We start from the raw sequence: 20,909 nt of genomic DNA, 5'->3' as shown, positions 1-20,909 counted from the left end.
ACCCAAATTAATGTGTCTTTGTTTATTGTTGTTCAGGGGCACATGGAAGAGTCAAGAATAGAGAGTACATGGGTTATGAGTTTGGGATTAGAAAAGGCAGGAATGAACTCCAGTAGAATGATATGAAGTAAAACTAGCAATATTCATTTATGTTCTCTAGGTTACTCTAACAGTGAATGTGTTGGTTATTTAGGAATGTTTTTTGTACAATTAGTCCATTGAAACAAAAAGTAGATAGAAGAGGGATTCTATGTTACCAACTGGCTCATCACATTACGGTGATAGCATTCAGTTTGCTTTTGTTCACCCATAATAATCAGCTGCAAACATTAGTGAAAAAATATGTAAGTCTATGACAACAACACATGTTTCATACAAATAAAACAAGTACATTGCAATATTTAGTAATTTATTGAGCTAGGTTCCATTGCAAAGGTTCACAACCAGAGTTTCTTTGAATGTTAATCCATGCAATTGCAGAGTTATATTCCATATGTTAAGGATTTTTTTCAGACATAAATACATTTTCTTTTACTACTGTAGCTAAACTGGAAAAAAAAAAAAACACATTTTAACATTGGTTTAACTAATGCCTCCTCTTTTGAAACACATAATAACTACATTGTTTTATAATTGATTTCGATTAATTAAGCAACTCAGGCACAATGCTACAGTAGAAGAATAGCAACAATCCTACTGTAGAAATATTAATTTCTTAGTTCAAAAAGTAAACCAACATTTTTCTCTCTGCCCATGAACATTATCAGGTTTCCTACCCTGATGATCGTCCCCAGTTATGGTCAAAATGTTGGTTTTCAAGGTACTGCATTATCCATTATTGTTACTAAGGTAAGTCTATGACATCTGACATTATCATGAATTATACCAGTAATGCTATATAATCAGCTTTGGGAGGGACAGACTTTAAAAAAACAAGATTTTAATGATATTATTTTGAGTGTGCTGCATTTGATTTTGTTTCGTAGAGATCAAACCGCTCAGTAGCTGTGCTAGTCCGATTGCAAATGAGGAAATAAATACGTTGAAAGAAAATATAGTAGCTTAAATGTTTTTTTTAGAAGAAATAAAGCTAAATAAGTATATTTTATAGCCACTTTGTCCTTCATATATTAAATCGACTCAAAAATCAAAGATAAAAAGAGCACCAAATTAATTATAGGCGCCATACATTTACCCATTACATACAGTATTCATAATTTTGTGCTAACATTATACAGAATAGGGCAAAAGCAACGGTCTTCTTTTCAACTAATAATCATGTTGTGTATTACATCCCTTTTAGGATGTATTTGGGGATTCTTTAAAATGGTGAAGGACATTAAACCTGAAACTGTGACTTTGTGTGTTACCTCTACATAGATAATAATAATATTAATAATAAATCATTGTTGGGAGGACTTTTAATGAGCCCCAATAGTTGTTTTTGTGTGTTTAGTTAGACAAAGCTTTACACTAATGTTTTCCAGTGGTCAAATTGGCTTACAAATAGGTTAAAGTTCTTCTAACCATATTTTAGAAAGATGTGTACAATATTATCTCCCAGATAGTAGAAAGGGAGAGAGGGGTCCGAAACAAAATTAAAGTAGATAGTGAAACTATAGGTTTGTCAGCAAAAAAGTAGGGGAAAATAAAAAGGTATCCCATAGTACCATTACACTTTGGCCACTGATGTTTATCGATTTTCTACTAGCTACAGTATATGAAGACCCCACACAACCCGCCACTTAGACACCGGCATTCCAAACATACAAAATAATTGTCACCCCACAAATATTACAATATCAGTCTCAGCATCTCATGCTGCAAAATATCACCATCAGTGCAGACATTTTTGATTCCAGTGACGATCAGACATGTGTTTGCAGCTACAGCTTTGGATAGTTGCAAGTGTGCAATCAGACCATGTACAGTACTTCATTGCTTCATAAATCATGTCAATTACCGTGGGGCAGGGGAAACAAGTATTAAAACAAACTTGAGTTTAACATGAAGAAGCTTTCAAGTTTTAGTCTATAGTTTGTCAAAACAAACGCAATAACCGAGGGAACAAAAAGTTGCTTGTAAGACATTACATATATGCAGTGTGCTACTTGTCCGTGTCTGCCAGGGGCTGAGGCTCAGCAGTCATCCCTCATTAATACTGGCTGTGCGATTTGGCAGGTGCTAGGTGGGTTGAACACGGACGGATCCTTTATGCCCCGCTGTATGTCAAAGAAACGGGTAGAGGTTGTCACACTGTAGTTTTTTGTGTAGGTTTCCTGCACTGGGTAACAATCCTTGTCTGTGTAAACTCCAACCCATGTCTCATCTGTAAAAAAGGCAGGTGCAGCATAAAAATAACATGATTAGTATTAAAGATCATTGTTAAAGTTAGAAATAATTGTTTTTTCTTATATCGCACAGGCATTGCTTAAAGCTTTGTAAATGGAGTTTTGCATGCACCCTATTTCACAACACCAGAGCGCAGTTTTTAGCACGTTATATCTGCCTTCCTTTATTGATGTCAATGTATCAAGGTATATTCCTACAATTTTGACCCTTGTGCACCAGTTTATCATTTGGGGAGTGAAAATAGAAGGAGTAACCCATTACATATATTAAAGTGGAATACAGATGCAGCCACGAGTATTAAAACTCTTGCCTTTTAAATTCTGGGGCAGTCTCACAGTAAATGCCTCATTATTGCCTCAACATTTCTGTGAGATTCTTAATGGCTCATCAGATAAACACAGCAGGGGTCCCTGCAGGCCCATTCAGTTTGAATGGGCCTGCAGGGACCTTCCCCCCCCCTGCTGTGTTAATCCTATGGGCCATTAAGAATCTCAAAGAAATTTTGAGGCATTTACTGTGAAACTGCCCCAGATTCTCCCAGAATTTTCCAGGTAAGTGTTCTAATACTGGTGGATGCATCTGTATATCAAGTTTTGTGTGTATTTACATTTACATTTTCTGTCATCAAAAATCAGCCAAGTCTGATGTGGTTAGCAATTTGCGTCAGATGTAACAAACTGGACCAACAAGCCTTTTACATTTGACACAATGAAAAGAGTAGCATTGATATACGGTACACCCCTCTACTCCTCACTGCTACATAGCCTGTTAGGTCTGCAGAACATGTTACTTGTTCAGAGCAGAATGCACCTTTAAACTTCAGTAAGCTATTAAGAGCCATAGCAAGTGCCTGTCTACAATGTTATTTATTTCTTTTAGGACCCATCTTGTTGGGTAAAATCCCCTGCTTTGCTTTACGTTCCCACACTCCAAGAACTGGACAACACATCAGACATTTCACAGCTGTTTTTCAATTTCTATAACTGCACTTTGACCGCAGGGGACATCGGGCTTCTCTGTGTAGACAGCAAGAGAACGGAAGATAAAGGAAATCTTTGCACAATATGAATTGGATTCCCATCCACTGGCTATTCTGAGTAACATGTGGACCCACTGTAGCACTGTAATGCTTGACGGCTCCCCACGGCATCCAGACGGTCTACCTTTCAATATACAATTTTCCACTGCATCTACAACTGTAGTGTTTAGGTATGCACTTGGGACAGCAGACAGTGCTTTAGAAGTAAATGAACAGGCTATGTTGACCTTAGCAACAGGCAAATCACAATAGGTAACTAAGGAAGCTTCGTTTCTCAGGGCAAAGACACTTCAGATGCACTTTTTCATTTCCATGTCTTTTTTTATATATTTCTTTTCAATTTCAGAATGTTACTGATTTTACATAACACAACAGTTACTAAAGTTAATACACAAAAACATGATGAATCATGTATATGTGTATGTATGTATGTATGTATGTGTGTATGTGTGTATCTATCGATGTATATACTGTACACACACACATATATATACACACATATGTTATGGTGTTTTATTAGATATATTGTCAGTTATCACTTGCTGACAGTATGCTATGAAGCAGAATTGCCTGAAAACCGAACGCAATTTGATGCAAATATCTGATTATCACTGAGCCGTACATGAGAAAAGATTACCTAATTTAGCAAAATGTCTTCCTTTGCATATAACATGTGTATATAGTACAGATTTGCACAGTTGGAACCAAATCACAACCAATTTTCACAATGTCAGGACATGCGAAAACTGTTTAAATCAATACACAATTCTTACAGTATAATGAATAGCCCTCAAATTGTTTATTTACTTAAAATTAGGTTAATACAAATAACAGCACTGTTGTACTTACATTTTCTGGCTGGTTTTCTGTCAGACCATTCCTGGACATTGATTTGATCCCCAGGCCCCCCAATGTAATACTGATCTTCATAAGTCGAGTTGTCAGGTATATCATAAGGGTCCCATGGCTCAGTTAAAGAGATCTTAGAGCACAGTTTTGTAACCTGCTCAATCTGAAACATCACCGCATCTTGATATAGAAAGATGTATTCAAAGAACCTGCAATAATGTAACACATAGACAGGAACTCAGATTACTTAAAGGAGCAAAACATTCAACATCCTACAGTATATGCAATTTTTTTAACAAATCGATTCTGTAGTATTAGATAATACTGCATTTTTTTTTTCAACTCAATGCCATTTTTAATTAGTTTTAATGTACTGAGCATTCTTTCCTTTGGATTCTATAGCAGACTCTGGCACACCTCTTTTTAAGCCCAGCTGTGGAAAAGCATTTGCAACAAATTATCACAAACAGGCTAAGGCCTGCGCCTGCACTCCTGCCTTGCGTCCTGGCGATGCGTGCACGGCGCTTCACCACGATCTGCGGTCTGCAGCCAGCTGTTTTTAGGCGCGGGGAGCGTGGCCACGACACGGGGCGTGTGTGTTATTTTCCTCAAACCCGGTTATGATTCTCCAAGAGCACACCTCACAACTCAACTCACCTCACCCTAACCTTAACTTCCTCAAAAGATAATCAATAGTTTAAGAGCTACAGTATGCCAGAGAACAATTCAATTCTTCAGGACCCCGAAGCTCTGGATGTGCACTGCATGTCTAACAAAAATGTGAATGCACCCTTAGGTGCTGAACCTACTGTACAAACTCCCTTATAATATGCATACCTTTGCAATCATCCTGTAATAGGAGTTACTTCTACCGCAATCACAGTCCTACACATATACGTGACCCAATACTCTAAATCAGAAGGGAACTCGGACAACATGGATCCACCCCCCCTGCCAGTGATCTCCCCTGTTCATTGGCTCCCTGGCGCCGCATGGGAACACTATCCTGTTGTAGCCACTGCTGGCTGACGCGTCACAGCATGCAGTGAGCCAGGGAGCGAGGAGGCACCGGGGACTACCAGGAAGAAGGTAAGGAGCTGGTGGGAGGAGCGCACGTGGCTGTGCGTGCCGCCGACTGCAGCGGGGACCTGGCCTAAGACTATCTGAGTTGAAAGCTGTAACAACAGGCAATGCTGCTCTTAGTAATATAAAGCTATATTGTAGCTGTTTCATTTCACCAACATGATTGATTCAGCAGCTATTTATTTAGCCCCAAGAGCAAGATATTCGCTGATCGATCACAGGAGAATGGATAGATCGGCAGCTGAGGTAATTCGTTTTCATTAGAGGTAATCAAACGCTGTATATATTAAAACACCAGGAACAAAAATATTTTAAAAAATAGCCGCCAAGAATGCCTCTTTAAGTGGGGGAAGCCTCTTCCACTCTTTACTGCAGAAGGAGCCATTTGAAACTATATAATTTGCTCTTATAACCATTCACATTGTGGTCCTTAAGTCCCCAGGTATATCCCAGTTCTCCATTTAGCCTCGAGTGCTCTCACTACTTAGGGGACTCTTGTTCTGTGTGTTTCATTCGTTATTTATATTATTTGCCCCTGATTGTAGCACTGTGTCACTAGCTGTAGCAAAGGGTTTTCCCTGTCCTTCCTCTCCTTCCCTCTCCCAGTCTTCTCCTTAGTATATTACTGCAGAAGGAACCTGAAACACATTTGGGGCGATTGATTCAGCCCCAATATAAGGGGTATTGGAGCTCGATCTCGTTTTAACTACTATTCAAGTCATGGAGCTTAGCGAATCCCCGCCATTGGGTCTATTTATCAAAACAGTTTCACAGCTACAAGGAATTCCTAAGACATTAGCCTACTGTACCTCAAATTTAACAACTTTCTTCTTAAAGTTTCTAAAATCTGACAACATTCTTTTAGGCCTGACAGATCTTTTTGACACAGAGAACATGGCGAAAAATGAAGAGAAAAGGAACAATGTCATGCCATTGTAAAATGTATTCACGTAAAACAAAAAAGGTCTGGTTTTTTTTTGTTTACATTTCCCTTACCCTTTTATTTACTGGAATTTAGGCAGCTCATGATCAGACTGTAGGAAAAAATATCAAGTAGTCATCTTGACAAAAGTCCGAGGTTTGACCGAATCGTCGATTCTGTTTAAATAAATATATTTTTTCTGCACCAAGACCACTGGAGCGCCTGCATATTTTATGCCTACAGTATAGAAGTTCCGCTTGGATACTTGATTCAGGAGCACCCGTGGCAGGCCTTCAGTATCATGAGTGCTCCCTATTCAGTACAGTGATCATGATTAGACTTCATCACTAATTCATTTAAGGCTTCTTACATGACTCATTTATCTGACTTGATTTCCCAAAGTAGGGTGTATAGAGCAGAGATTTACCTAATAGTATGTTAATCAACAATAGTATTACAATATACACTAAAGTATGTAGAGTTCTATCACCAGCATTGGTTTGCTGATGGTCAGGACCTGTATCTTTAGCGATATACTGTATACTACAGTAGCTGTACTTTCATATCGTAGATACAATTATACACAAGATTCCAAGATTTACATGCTTTCCAAGAAGTATATACGGTAATTTAAATGAAAATGCCAACTATATGGTAAATACAGAAAAATTAGATTAAAAAAATAACAACTGGTTTTCCAACATACTTTAATTAATTTGGGTTGCGTTTTACCAAAAAAATAGTAATGTCGGTAATAAGTAATAAGTGATTTTCAACTGGTAGTATTTGAACATTTTCTTTCCACAGGACTGTCAGAGGTTTTAATTACCAAGGTATGGAATAAACAATGACAGGGAGAAAGAATGGTTATTTGCGAAGCATTAAAGACCCATCATCTAGAAGGTAATGATGAAATTCCAGTGAAATACTGATAGGGAACAACATCAAAAGCATGCCAATCACAGTCAAATACCTAGGGGATTCCATATCTATATGACAGAGGTTTCAAATCTTTTCAGTAAGCTGCTTAACCGTGATTGTCAAAGCATTAGTCAGAGATGGCCGGTTTAAACTGTACAGATGTTTGTGTGCGGCATTGGATAATAAGGAATGATAAAGTCAGTTAACAATTGGATAGATTTAAAGTAGGAAAATGTATATCTATGGCCAGCAATTCATGGCAACTACCGCATATCTGTTTGCTATGGTTGTAATTTATTGGAAATCTGGTATTGGACTTACATATTTTACATTTTGTTCACATAAATTATTGTGAAAATATTGAGTAGTGTTCTACTGTCTAAACAAAACATATATAGTAAATTCAATAATATTCCTCCTCTACCGCAGGGAGACAGTCACAGATTAGGAAGGTTAATGCGTGGCTGAGAAAGTGGTGTAAGAAGAAGGGTTTGGGGTTTTTAGAGCACTGGGACTCCCTTTCTGATAGGTGCCATCTTTATTCTAGGGACGGATTGCACCTCAATGAAGAGGGATCTTCTGTGCTAGGGGGGAGAATGTTAAAAACGTTGGAGGAGATTTTAAACTAGGATGGATGGGGGAGGGGAATGAAACAGATAACGAACTATATTGAATAGAGGAGGATACAGGGGGTTATGGAGGTAGAATGGGGGCAAGTGCGAGTTTGACAAGCAGCGAGACACTCATAGTAAATACAGATAATACTAGAAAACTTATAAAGACTAAACCAAATTGGCGCAGGAAGGAAGGAGCAGATAAGATAATAGTACAGGCTGAACAAAAACTTAAACGCATGCTTGCTAATGCAAGAAGCCTGACAGATAAAATGGGGGAGCTGGGAATTAATAGCTGCAAGGGAGCAGTATGATATCATAGGCTTTACTGAAACATAGTGGGATGAAACTCATAACTGGACAGTTAATTTAGAGGGTTATTCACTTTTTTTGAAGGATCGAGCAAATAGAAGAGGAGGTAGAGTATGCTTGTATCTTAAACCGGATCTAAAACCTATGATAAGGGAAGATGTTTATGAAGGGAATGATGAAAATGTAGAGAACTTGTGGATAGAAATTAGCAGTGGAGGTAAAAGTATAATGAAAATGTTTGTAGGGATATGCTATAAACCACCAAATATCGGTGAGATTGAGGATGGTAAAATACTTTTGCAAATGGAGAAGGCATCAAAACTAGGTCATGTTTGCATAAAGGGTGATTTTAATAATCCAGACATAGACTGGGGCAATGAGATTAGCATTACAACAAAAGGAAACAGGTTTTTAGGGGTGCTTAAAGACAAATACAGTATATGACCCAAATTATTGAGGAACCAACCAGGAGAAGGGCAATACTGGATTTGGTAATATCAAACAATGTAGAAGTAATAGCAAATATTCAAGTCCTGGAACATTTGGGTAACAGTGATCATAACATGGTCTCATTTGAACTAAATGAGAAAAAAAGGCAGATTTTAATAAACTGAGGACTAATGTACAAGTAATACATTGGGATGTTTTTGCAGGGAAAAAATTGAAGATAAATGGGCAAGTCTTTAAAACATAGTTAGAAAAGCACACTTATCAGTGTATACCCTTGGGTAATAAGTATAAAAGAAATAAGTCAAAACCAATGTGGCTAAATAAACAGGTAGCGAGGAAATGGACAAGAAGAGGAAGGCGTTTAGATTCTTGATGTCAGAAGGGACAGAGACATCGTATCAGAATTATAAGGAATGTAACAAAAATTGCAAAGGGGCAATCAAATGAGAAAAAATGGATAATGAAAAAAGGACTGCAATAGAAAGTAAGGTCAACCCTAAAAAGTTCTTTAAGTACCTTAATAACAAAAAAATCAGAAAAGAAAATATAGTGTGAGATGGGCAGGCAGATTATTGGAGATAAGGAAAAAGCAGAGGTATTAAACAAATTCTTTGTCTCTGTGTTTACCAGGGAAAAATCAATTTCAATAGTAGTGCCGCAGGAGAAAGCCACAACCTCCATATTAATGAACAATTGGTTAACTTAGGAAGAAGTTCATAGGTGGCTTAAAAAAATTATATTAAATAAAACACCTGGCCCCAATGGTATCATTCCAAGAGTTCCCAATTAGTTAATTTCAGTAATAACCAATCCATTACATTTAATATTCAAGGACTCCATTTCCACAGGCTCAGTATAAAAAGATTGGCGTAAAGAAGATGTGGTGTCTATATTTAAAAAGGGAACTAAATCACAACCGGGGAATTACAGACCTGTAAGCCTAACTTCAATAGTGGGGAAACTACTTGAAGGTTTAATACAGGATAATATTCAGGAATACCTAATAGAAAACAAAATTATTAGTAATAGTCAGCATGGATTTATGAAGGATAGATCATGCCAAACTAACCTTATTTGTTTCTTTGCGGAGGTAAGTAGGAATTTAGACCAGGGTAATGCCGTTGATGTGGTCTACTTAGATTTTGCAACGGCTTTTGATACAGTTCCACACAAGAGGTTGGTGTACAAAATAAAGCAAATTGGACTCAATAAAAATATATGCACGTGGATTGAAAACTGGTTAAAGGACAGACAACAGAGGGTTGTCATAAATGGAACTTTTTCAGGTTGGACTAGGGTCGTAAGTGGAGTACCTCACGGATCGGTACTGGGACTGCTGCTTTTTAACTGGTTTATTAATGACCTTGAGGTTGGCTTTGAGAGCAAAGTCTCCATCTTTGCTGATGATACTAAATTGTGTAAAGTAGTAGAATCAGAGCAGGATGTAATTTTTCTCCAGAAGGACTTAGAGAGACTGGAACCTTGGGCAGGTAAATGGCAGATGAGGTTTAATGCAGATAAATGTAAGGTAATGCATTTGGAAAGCAAGCATAAACAGGCAACTTACAGATTAAAAGGGGATAAATTGGGGGAATCATTGATGGAGAAGGATTTAGGAGTGCTTGTAGACAGCAGGCTTAGCAATAGTGCTCACAGTCATGCAGTAATTGCAAAGGCAAACAAGATCTTATCTTGCACTAAACGGGCAATGGATGGAAGGGACATAAACATAATTATGCCCCTTTATAAAGCATTAGTAAGACCATACCTTGAATATGGAGTACAATTTTGGGCACCACTCCTTAGAAAAGACATTATGGAACTAGTGATAGTGCAAAGAAGAGCCACCAAATTAATAAGAAGGGTGGAAAATCTAACTCATGAGGAGAGGCTAGCTAAATTAGATTTATTTACTTTAGAAAATAAGTATCTGAGAGGGGATATGATAACTATATACACATTTATTCGGGGATAGTATAAGGAGCTTTTAAAAGAACTATTTATCCCACGGACAGTACAAAGGCTTTGGAGTAATCCCTTAAATTGGAGGAAAGGAGATTTCACCAGCAACAAAGGAAAGGGTTCTTTACAGTAAGGGCAGTTAAAAGTGGAATTCATTACCCATGGAGACTGTGATGGCAGATACAATAGATTTGTTCAAAAAAAGGTTTGTCATCTTTTTTAGAAAGGAAAGGTATACAGTGATATACCAAATAAGTAAACATGGGAAGGATGTTGATCCAGGGATTAATCCGATTACCAATTCTTGGAGTCAGGAAGGAATTTATTTTTCCCCTTATGATATATCATTGGCTGATATTTCACTAGGGTTTTTTTTGTTTGTCTTCTTCTGGATCAATAAGTAAGTATAGATATAAGATAAAGTATCTGTTGTCTAAGTTTAGCATAGGTTGAACTTGATGGACGCATGTCTTTTTTCAACCTCATCTACTATGTAACTATGTAACTATATTACAAGCACTAGAGATTTGCAAAACTGTGCTGGTTTGCTCTGTGAAAGTTTATCAAAATTTAAAAAGAAATGAATGAGGTGGTGTAACAGGGACTTATCCCTGTTTAAATAAAGCAGCCTCAGAGCTCTGAGAATCCAACAAAGAGATAGTTTATTGCAGCCACTCATTCTGTATATTACATTGACCTATTTCCTGGGTGAGTGTCTTATAAACTACCCGGGATGCTACCCCTTTAAGGCAGGAGATTCTGGTGGCTATAACAACAGGACTTTTTAAGTAGCATGATCGGAGCTTGACTCGAGACCACCCAGGAAGAAGCGTGTAGTAACACGCAAAACATGTCCGTTGGTGCTCCCGACTGTCGTAATTAGTCACTGACCAATCTCTGGGGTGGGGGGATACTGAGCGGAACGGTCTGAGAGACAACAGAATGCTGTTTACCAGTGCCCTTTGTTCCCCTGTGCAGCTATGAGAAAGTATTATGATTCCTAGCTATCTGATTGATCAAAGGACCCAGTGATCTCTCTTCCCTACCTTTTTATCTTTATATATTAAACCCGTCTCCTCTATCTAAGCTAGCAGGCTTTCTATATATGTAAACCATCCCTGCTGCAGTTTTTCCTAAATAGCGCTGCACCACAATAAATCACATGGGAACTTAACCACATGTCAGCAGTCCCATAACTACCTGCTTTAACTGTGCTTGGAGGATATAATGGGGATTAATCCCTTCTAAAGATACTATAGCAGCCTCACTGGGAATTATAAATGAATAATGCTGCACAAAAGGGCTAAAACAGAGTTAACCCCTTTTGTCAACTAACACCTCAGCTGCCCTATAAGAGGACTGAATTATTGACACATAGGGATGTAACTCTTGCATATGCCTCCTCTAAGCTTCCAATAGCACTAAGTCCACTGCCACCTTTTTTTGGGGTTCGCAGATGGCCTGCTAAAAAACTCCACTCAAAGATTGGGGTTTCTCCATAACAATTTCATTTTGTTATGACTACCTTTGTTACTTTTTCATTAGGTGCTCTTTTGTAACTATACTGGCCTCTGTTTTATTCACTTACTATCCCCACATTGTGAGCTCACTAAACCAAATGCATGTTCACTCCCCCCATGGAAACCTGGGCTAATATAGAGATGTTTGTAAAATTAGTTACATGTGATATCGAACATATACATAAAACCAGACATCAGAAAAATACAAGTTCATGGGAAAGCAAAGCACTTAATGAACTCCAAAACGATAAGACTATCCCTTTCAAACCATCCAACAAGGGTGGGATCTTAGTCATCCAAAATACAGATGAGTACTTTAAAGAGAATCTGAGACTATTATCTGACGTTGAATGTTATGAGATTCTTTTCAGTGACTCTATGATTCTATATACAGTACTAAATAACACACGAACATACTTTATGAGGACCTTGAATCAAAGGTCAGGAACAAAAAAGAATTTGTGTGTACTGTATATTGAACAGAACACCAAGGATTGCAACATTCTAGAGCCTGTCAAAGGTACATAAGAATAAAACACCACCACCCTATAGTCTCAGGCATCGGAAATTTTAAGGAACAGGGTAGCATCTCCTTGGATAAAGTACGCTGTAATTTTGTGGTATCGCTACTATCTATAGGATAGCAATGATGTATTACAAATACTAGATTCTGTTGTTTTGGATGACCAGACCTACCTGGTAAGCATAGATATAGAGGCACTATACACAAGAAGATTACACAAGGTACTGTAGGCCTGGAAGCTACAGAATAAATCATTCTCTAAATGCCAAGTGTCAGCAGTTCAAGAGACACAATTAATTAATCCTGGATATTTTTAACTTTGTCCTCACAAAAAATATTTCTGGTTTTACAACAAACTCTGTCATCAGATCTGGGGTTCGGCGATGGGGACTACATGTTCTCCCACCTATGCCAACCTTCACCTAGGCCAGTGGGAGGAATGCAAAGTATTTATTGATGATCTAGTACAATATACCTCTCACATCGAGTTATGGGTGAGGTATATTGACGTTATTCTGATCCTTTGGAAAGGTACACAAGAACTATTCTTGGAGTTTGTTAACACACTTATCACAATCAATATTAATCTAAATTTGACCTGTAAGATTAACCACCGAAAAATCTACTTTCTAGACCTCAGAATCTACAAACCACCAGATGGCATCATTCGACCAGCATCTATTGCTATAAAACGGTCCCAAACAGCCTATTACCGGCCGACAGTCCTCACCCCAAACCTCTAGTTCAGGGGATCCTTATGGGCCAATTCCTGAGGATAGAAGAAATTACTCCATGACCGCTGAGTTTGACACCCAAGCGGCTTTAATGACTAAAAGATCCCTTGAAAGGCGCATCAAGCGCTGTATTACTGACATCTAAACAACCTCAAGGCCCTGAACAAAAACTAACTCTAACTTTCTGTCCCTTCTGCCCCCTGTGACTTTTTGTCCCCTATCTGACTCTCTGCCCTCTAACTCAGCCTTTCTGTCGCCTGTGACTCTCTGTCTCTCTGTCCTGTGTTTTCTGTGACCCTGTCCTTTTGTATGGGTGCCTCAGGAACTGAGCATTCTGATTAGGGGTGCCCCGAGAGACAAACGGCTAAAAACCACTGGCCTAGACTAATGGCCACACCCACAGTCACTCCTACCAATGACTGCCATCTACTGCACTTATTCCCTCACCTGCTGTTTCTATATGTTTCCTATCATACCACTTACATTGTAAACTCTCCAGAGCAGGGATTTCCTTTCCTACTGTCTGATCTTATTTGTTGCACTTATTGTACCTGTACTGCGTTGTCTCTCTGGTAAAGCGCTAAGTACAGCTGTATGCGCTATATAAAGATATACATACATACATACATACATACAGTACAAAGTTTATAAACATACACAGCATTGTTGAAAAGTGAATAATTTTTTTTATCATGCCTCAGAGATGGAAACAAGTAAAATATCAGCAACTAACCTTCCCTACAAAAAAACAAGACTTGTCACTTTTAAGTTTCTACTAACCTAATCAAAACCAGGGTCTATTTTTAAAAAGACTCTATAACTGGAACAAATCAACTTTAGTGAAATTAAATATAGTCTTGGCATTTTTTGTCATGTGTTATACTAGCACTAATGCACAGTGCACTGGGGCATCTGGGTTTTGTCAGTATATATGTTTTTGACTTTTGGACAAAGGGAATAGTATATAACTTCACTAAAGCTCATGTGACGCCTCGGCACCTGATGTAAAAACTCAATATGGGAAAAAGAAAAGAAGAATTGCCTTTCACAGAAAAGTTGATGTTGACCTAAAAAATACTTTAACAAATAATGAACGTGTTTCTGTTCTTTTGAATTAATTCCATATGGGTTCAATTTTTAACATTATCAGATCATTTTAAATTCAGAGTTATGGAAGCTAATCTTCATGTTGTAGGTTCTATTATAAACATAGGACATACCTGAAAAAGAGATTTATGTATCAATGTATATTTTCCAGGGAAAAATGCCTTATAAATAAATACTTACCAATCATGGAAATCCAAACTGTCAGGCTGGATATAATGTAGAACCCTACAATCCCTTAGAATCATTGTAATATTCATCTAAGTAAAGTATGCTGGAATGTCCATGATACAGTACATCTCTGTTAAACAGGTTAAAGCACATGACCTCCAACTGAACCTATTTTGTTTATCTCCTGTACCTACTAAAAACAGATCATTTCAGCCTGTGTGTGAGATCCGAGAAGTGCTCCATTGCCTGTCTCCCATTGGTGGAAGTTCAAAACCTTTAGCTAATTACAGCAGCTTGAAAATCAGTCATTGTTTGATAATGATAAGCGAGTAGGGAAGTTATCATACTTTTCTTTTCTGTATATATTAGTACTATAAATGTAAATAAATCCCAAAATACAGGTGTATTATTGATAAAATTATTTGTATATGTAATAAATTGCATGAGTTACTGTGCCTAGATAGAAGGTGTCGGAAGTAAAAGGTAAAAACAACAAGCTTAATACATGGATTAAAAACATTGTGTCCATGCTTTGTTACAACAATACACCAAACACCCAAGCTGACCACTGGTCCTCAAAGCACAGAAGGATATGGGATATCTGTTCCATTTTTCTAGATGATTTAGTGCTGTTACTTGCAAACTGATGACCTGACAAAAGTGATTAGATTTAAGAAACTGACAATTGAACAACTAACATACTCTATGACCCTGATTCACTAAAGCTTTAGCATGTCTTAACTCCATTCACTAGCGAATCATGGCTCTTATTCTATAAACTGTGTTGCCATACTTGTAAAAAATTATATGCAACAGTAAAAAAATGTGTAATTTCGTGGTATTCTAAGATTTTCGTTTCTGAAAAAAGACGTCACATTCCGTGTGGATAAACATACTGTACACACGTCACAATGTTAATATTGCATGATCACTCGTCACTGCCACACTAGATGAACCCGCCCCCTGCAATTACTGAAGGGAGTAATATACAATGGCACTGTCTTTAAAGCCGAAGAGTTTAGTTTGAGCAAGTTACTGGTTCCCGTTCTGTAAAAACAAAATGATTGAGGGGGATTGCTGCTTTTAATCATTGTGACATGCTCCCTCCTTGAGTTCAATGTAATAAGTGAACAGTAGCTGTATTTACTCTATCAGTACTTATGTATTAAATACAGTGTTTGTATAATCTCAATTTATACTGTACATTGTACCAGTAAAATTATTTGATTTTAATCCACTACTGTAAGTACCAGCTACAAACACCACCCGTGTTAAACAGGCATGGCAATGGTAATATCACCAGTACATGTATTTTGTATTCATAATCAGCAGCCTCAGTAAATGGCAGCTTGCATATTGGAATATTGGGCCAGCAGGTCATAAAGATACATAAATACAGTGCTGTCTTTGCTTAAAGTTTGGCATTCCTTAAAGAAAAGTCACTAGACCTAAAGAATATGTTTATACTACATGCTGCTAATAAACATGAGAAGAGTAGGCTCACCACTGACTGACAGATACATCCTGTGTCTGCGTCAAAAAGATTATTTGGTATTTTGTGTCTGTTCAATACACTTTTTGATATCTTCTACTGAGTGCTGCTCCTTATTGACGTTCTGCTGGACGGTAATGTACTGTTAACATTTTTATGGGGCTAGCACCAGGTCCTTCGGATTATTGCTATTGGAGTGCTTGCTTTTCTTTTTACACACACACAGACACACTCACACACACACATAAATAAATATATATAAAACCCCATTAGGGACATTAATGCTTTAAGAGCAAGATACCAAATAATCTTTTTGATTATTAATATATAATTAAAAGGGACCCCCAAACACAATGACCGGAAGCCGGAAACACAGCCCAGCATACATCTCTCCATGCTTCTTTGAGTTGTCTAAAGCTTCTAAAATATCTTCACATTTATGATCCAAGTTTCACATCCACACATGATCACAGGCAGAATACACTGATTGAAAACATTCCTCTTGAGCCACAGTGGAAGGTTCCATTGAAATATGGTCTTGTTTCTTCCAAATATGCTCTATCCCATCTTCACTCTCCTATTGATTTCACTCAAAAGGTTCCTATCCATTGTTATTTGCTGTCCAATATAAACATAGTCTTCACCTTCATCTAGTTTTATTCCATTTATTTCGATCTTTGCAGAGTTGACACATTTCGCGAACATCACTTCTTGGAGAGTTCATTTTCATAAGGCTGCGTCCATAGTGCCCGTGCACCCGCGAGCGAGCGTGTGGCTTAATGCTTGCCTGTTGCTGGAGTGTTTACATGGCCTGTTGGATTGTGCGACATGGGGCGTGCCGAGGGTGTGCCAGGAGGCGTTCTGACGTCACATGAGCGGTTTGCCCTCATTGGCAAAACAGCGCACCTGTGATCCAGCCTTCGCGCGGCAAAATCAAATGGATTTGATTCTTCGCACACCACACACCCCTGTACGCTCACACGCGCATTTATGGCCGCGATCATTGCCTTTCGGCATTTTGCTCACGCGGTCGCACTAATCATGGACGCGGCGGCCTAAGAGTCCCAAAGAACACATTTTACTCACTGAAATTTATAAGTACCCTTGATTTGATGGGGACTTGTGCCCTCTATCAATTAATAGTACCAATATATTTGTAAATAAATAAAATTGTTTCTTTAAGTCCTGAGCCCCCAACACTAAAAATTCCAAATATATTATCAAATGCACACAACTCCTGGACGAAGAGGGGAATCTTTTCCCTCCTAATATTTGGTGTTACTCTCAAAATGTAAAACTCCTGATTATCACAAAGAGCTGAAGGAGTGGCACAGTGAGTAAAGGCTGAAGGAGAGGCTCAGTGAGCAAAGGCTGAAGCAGTGGCAAAGTGAGTAAAGGCTGAAGGAGTGGCTCAGTGAGCAAAGGCTGAAGGAGTGGCTCAGTGAGCAAAGGCTGAAGGAGTGGCTCAGTGAGCAAAGGCTGAAGGAGTGGCTCAGTGAGCAAAGGCTGAAGGAGTGGCTCAGTGATTCTAGAGAATACAAATGGAATTGTTCTTGCCGCGTGACGGCCGGGTCACATGCGCGGTTCAGCCAATGAGGGCGAATCACTTGCGTGATGTCATAGTTACGCCTCCCCACCGTGCAAAAAGTATGTACAGAAATTGCGCAAGCAACAGGTGCGCGTTACTTCACGTGCTCCATCGCGCATGCGCAAGAACTATTAATGTGGCCTAATGCAGCGGTGAGGAGAGACACGCTCCTTCTGATAAGAAATATTGGTTTACTCAAGTAACTCACAAAACCCAAACAAGATGTCCCCATGAGTAAGTGGAGCTGGTAGAGGCAAAATTAAAACCCTGCCAGCCCCACTATGAAGGCAGAAACCATTTGATCTTCGCAAGGGCATGGAAAGGCCTAAGTTACATGACACATGCATAATGTAATAGATAATGCAATGAAATTAATTAAATTCTGCCTCTGTGTATCATTTTACTTTCTCTGCATCAATACAACTGAAAACAAATAGTATCTAGTGCATGAAAGTAATTTAAAAATACTATATAGAAACAAATAAAAAAAATTGTGAATACAGTACATGTTAACATTTTAATAAACGAGCTCCAGTTCTACTATTATCATCAACCTGCCAGAATGTATCATCAAATAGACGTCTAATATTTGGAATCCCAATTATCTTTTGTATATTTTCTTAAATGCAAAAAAACAATTATGAAAACAAACAAGCATAATGAAAGAAAGAAAAGCCACTGATCTACAATATTTTACAATTGTGATAAATGGAATACTTCCAGTACATCAGCCTATTCAACATTCAACTGCCACCTTAATTAATTAGTATGTATAGCAATGTACTAATTAAGTAATCAATCAACCACTGTAAAACATGGTGGCTGACTGGCAGCCAACAGATTTAATCATCTATCATGTTAGCATAAATAACAGGGACCTTACGAATACATGGGATCTGTAAAATATTTGTTAAAAATAAAAAAAATTGTTATCCTCTTTAATCGCCGAGATTCAGGAAGAGTATTGTATTGGTATTGTAGGCCTCTCTATCAAGTGGTAAATACATTAGTATTTTACCTGAGAAAGGGGTTGTGTATCCCTGAAACGCGGTGCACCTGGTCTCATGTTAATAATAATTAATGGTCTAAGTAAGATCCTTTTTTCAGTCCCAGAAACTCTTGTGTAAAATGCCAAAATATCAAAAAGGGATCAGCCAATCAGCGCAGAGCTTTGGTAACCACACCCCTTCCCCTCATACATGGCTCTGCGAGTATACGCAGGGTCCTGAACCGAGGGGGAGAACAGTGTACGGTCTTAATGAGCGATTTAAACTGAGTAGCCAGCAAGCGAGATTAGGAAGACGTCATTTCACAAGTCAGCAGTACTTTCGTGACGCAGTGTCTGCTGGTAAGTACAGTACATTCTCTTAGGCATCTATTCAACAGGCTCGTAGTGTTTGTAATTATACTGCCAAAATACTCTGACTGAGTCACAATGGGTCATATAAGAACACAAAATGATAAATTAGCAGAATCTGAACCATTTAGCAGTGCAGTGGTTTGCAGTAGTGTTCACCCCCCTGCAAGTTTTTCACATTTTGTTGGCACCTGAGTGTACTCCACAAAGCTTTTAAACTAGACTTTACATGTAAAATCTACAAAAACTACGCCAAAGTGATAAAGTCAGAAAATGCATATAGAATATACTATAAAGAAATAAGATTTACAGAGAAAAACAGATTAATCTCAGTTGCATAAGTATTCAACCCCTTTGCTACTGCAGCTCTAAATCAGCTCAGGTGCAAATTAATTGTTTGAAAGGTCACAAAATTAGTGAAATGGTTTTAGCCTGTGTGTAATCACAGTGGTTTAACGTGTAGCTCATTTCCCTTAGGTATATAAAGACTTTCAAGCTGCAACTCGCATAGTGATCCAACAAAGGAACCACGAAGAACAAGGAGCTTTCCAAACAAGTCAGGGATACAGTGGTAGAGAGAGACACAGAGTAGGAGAAGGGAATAAGAAAATTTCAAAGGCGCTGATTATCCCTCTCAGCATAAGTGGAAATCATACCATCATACCACCCAGATCAGATCAACCTCCCAAATTGAGCAGCTGGGCAAGCAGGAAACTGTTATGGGGATGTTTCTCTTCAGCAGGGACTGGGAAGCTTGGGAAGGCAAAAATGTCCGCCCACATATATTTTTGCCACGCTCTCAGGCCTATCGGACCTAATGGGAAGTAATTTTATTTGTTGCGCCTGCTTCCTTACTTACTGCCCTCCTCCTCCTTCTAAATCGCAGCGTCAAATGACGCCGCAAACATCACCAATGTGACGTCACAGCGTCTCCTTGCCATGGCAACGCGATGTTGCAGCGTCAAATGACGTCATGACATCACGTTACCATGGCAACTCGATGCTGTGCGACATCATGTTGACATCCGCGGCATCATGGGACCCTGCGGTTCAGTAGGAGATGGGGGGGCGGCAGCAAGGAGGCGGCCGCAACAGTTGTGCTTAGGGACAGCAGAATTTCAAATACGTCGCTACCTATTGTAGTTAAACAGTCTTCTTGACTATAAATATCATTCACTTTTTACCTTCTGGGATCATTCAAGGAAATTCAAAATAAAATGAGGTTTATTCGGGTGAAACCCGCGTACACACAATGGTTATACAGATAGAATACACATTCACTTGGAGTCTGGGGTCCAAAAATAGACTCAAATAGATGCAGTGCACCTGATTCGGAAGGCTTACCCTGACGGAACCTCGTTCCGGGCTACGTAGTACTCTTTTCGGGGAGAATACCCAACCGCTACGTTCTATTTTCAGAACTTGGTCCTCACTAGTAACTTAGTCTAGGCTAGCTCCAAAACTGAAGCCAGTTGCTCAGCTATTCGCAACAAAGCAACTTTGAAAAGCCCACCAGCACCTCACCAACTCAATCCACTAGATGTCTCGTTCTCTGATCAGGCAGTCTCCTTACATAGACCCCGCTGTTCTATGTTTAACATGGAAAGGAGACTAGCAACAAATCAGGGAACGGATCATAACTCAGCCAGACAATCAGAATGGGGGCTCATCTGGCTGCTGACGTCAAAGGAGGGTGTGTGTCGATCTGGCTCAGAAAGCCGGGTGAGCAGTAAATATGCATTGGCCAATGGGAATCACGCCTATAAGCAGCAGCTTCCCCCGGCCAACCCATTGCCTCCAGCTGGGCAGGCTCCACCAGGTCTGGCATTTCTACTCTAAACACGCAAGTTCAAGTAGAGGCCTGTTTGCTTGGGGGATTGAGAAAGTTTCCTTGGATAGTAGAGGAGGCAATTTAG

General features: G+C 38.8%; 1 protein-coding gene across 1 annotated transcript in view; it reads right to left on the bottom strand.

Annotated features, from left to right (window-relative positions):
- Positions 1 to 392: 392 nt before the first annotated feature.
- The window catches only part of EPDR1 (ependymin related 1), a 50,459-nt gene continuing 29,942 nt past the window's right edge, over positions 393 to 20,909 (bottom strand). Inside the window, 2 exon segments of the mRNA XM_075586642.1 lie at positions 393 to 2,329; positions 4,241 to 4,449. Of these exon segments, the coding sequence (XP_075442757.1) occupies positions 2,139 to 2,329; positions 4,241 to 4,449 (400 nt within the window). The 3' untranslated portion in view covers positions 393 to 2,138.

Source organism: Ascaphus truei, chromosome 2 (assembly GCF_040206685.1).
Source record: "Ascaphus truei isolate aAscTru1 chromosome 2, aAscTru1.hap1, whole genome shotgun sequence".
In the NCBI taxonomy this organism is placed as follows: domain Eukaryota; kingdom Metazoa; phylum Chordata; class Amphibia; order Anura; family Ascaphidae; genus Ascaphus; species Ascaphus truei.
The sequence above is the reverse complement of the archived record's forward strand: the minus strand, read 5'-3'. Positions and strand labels throughout refer to the sequence as shown.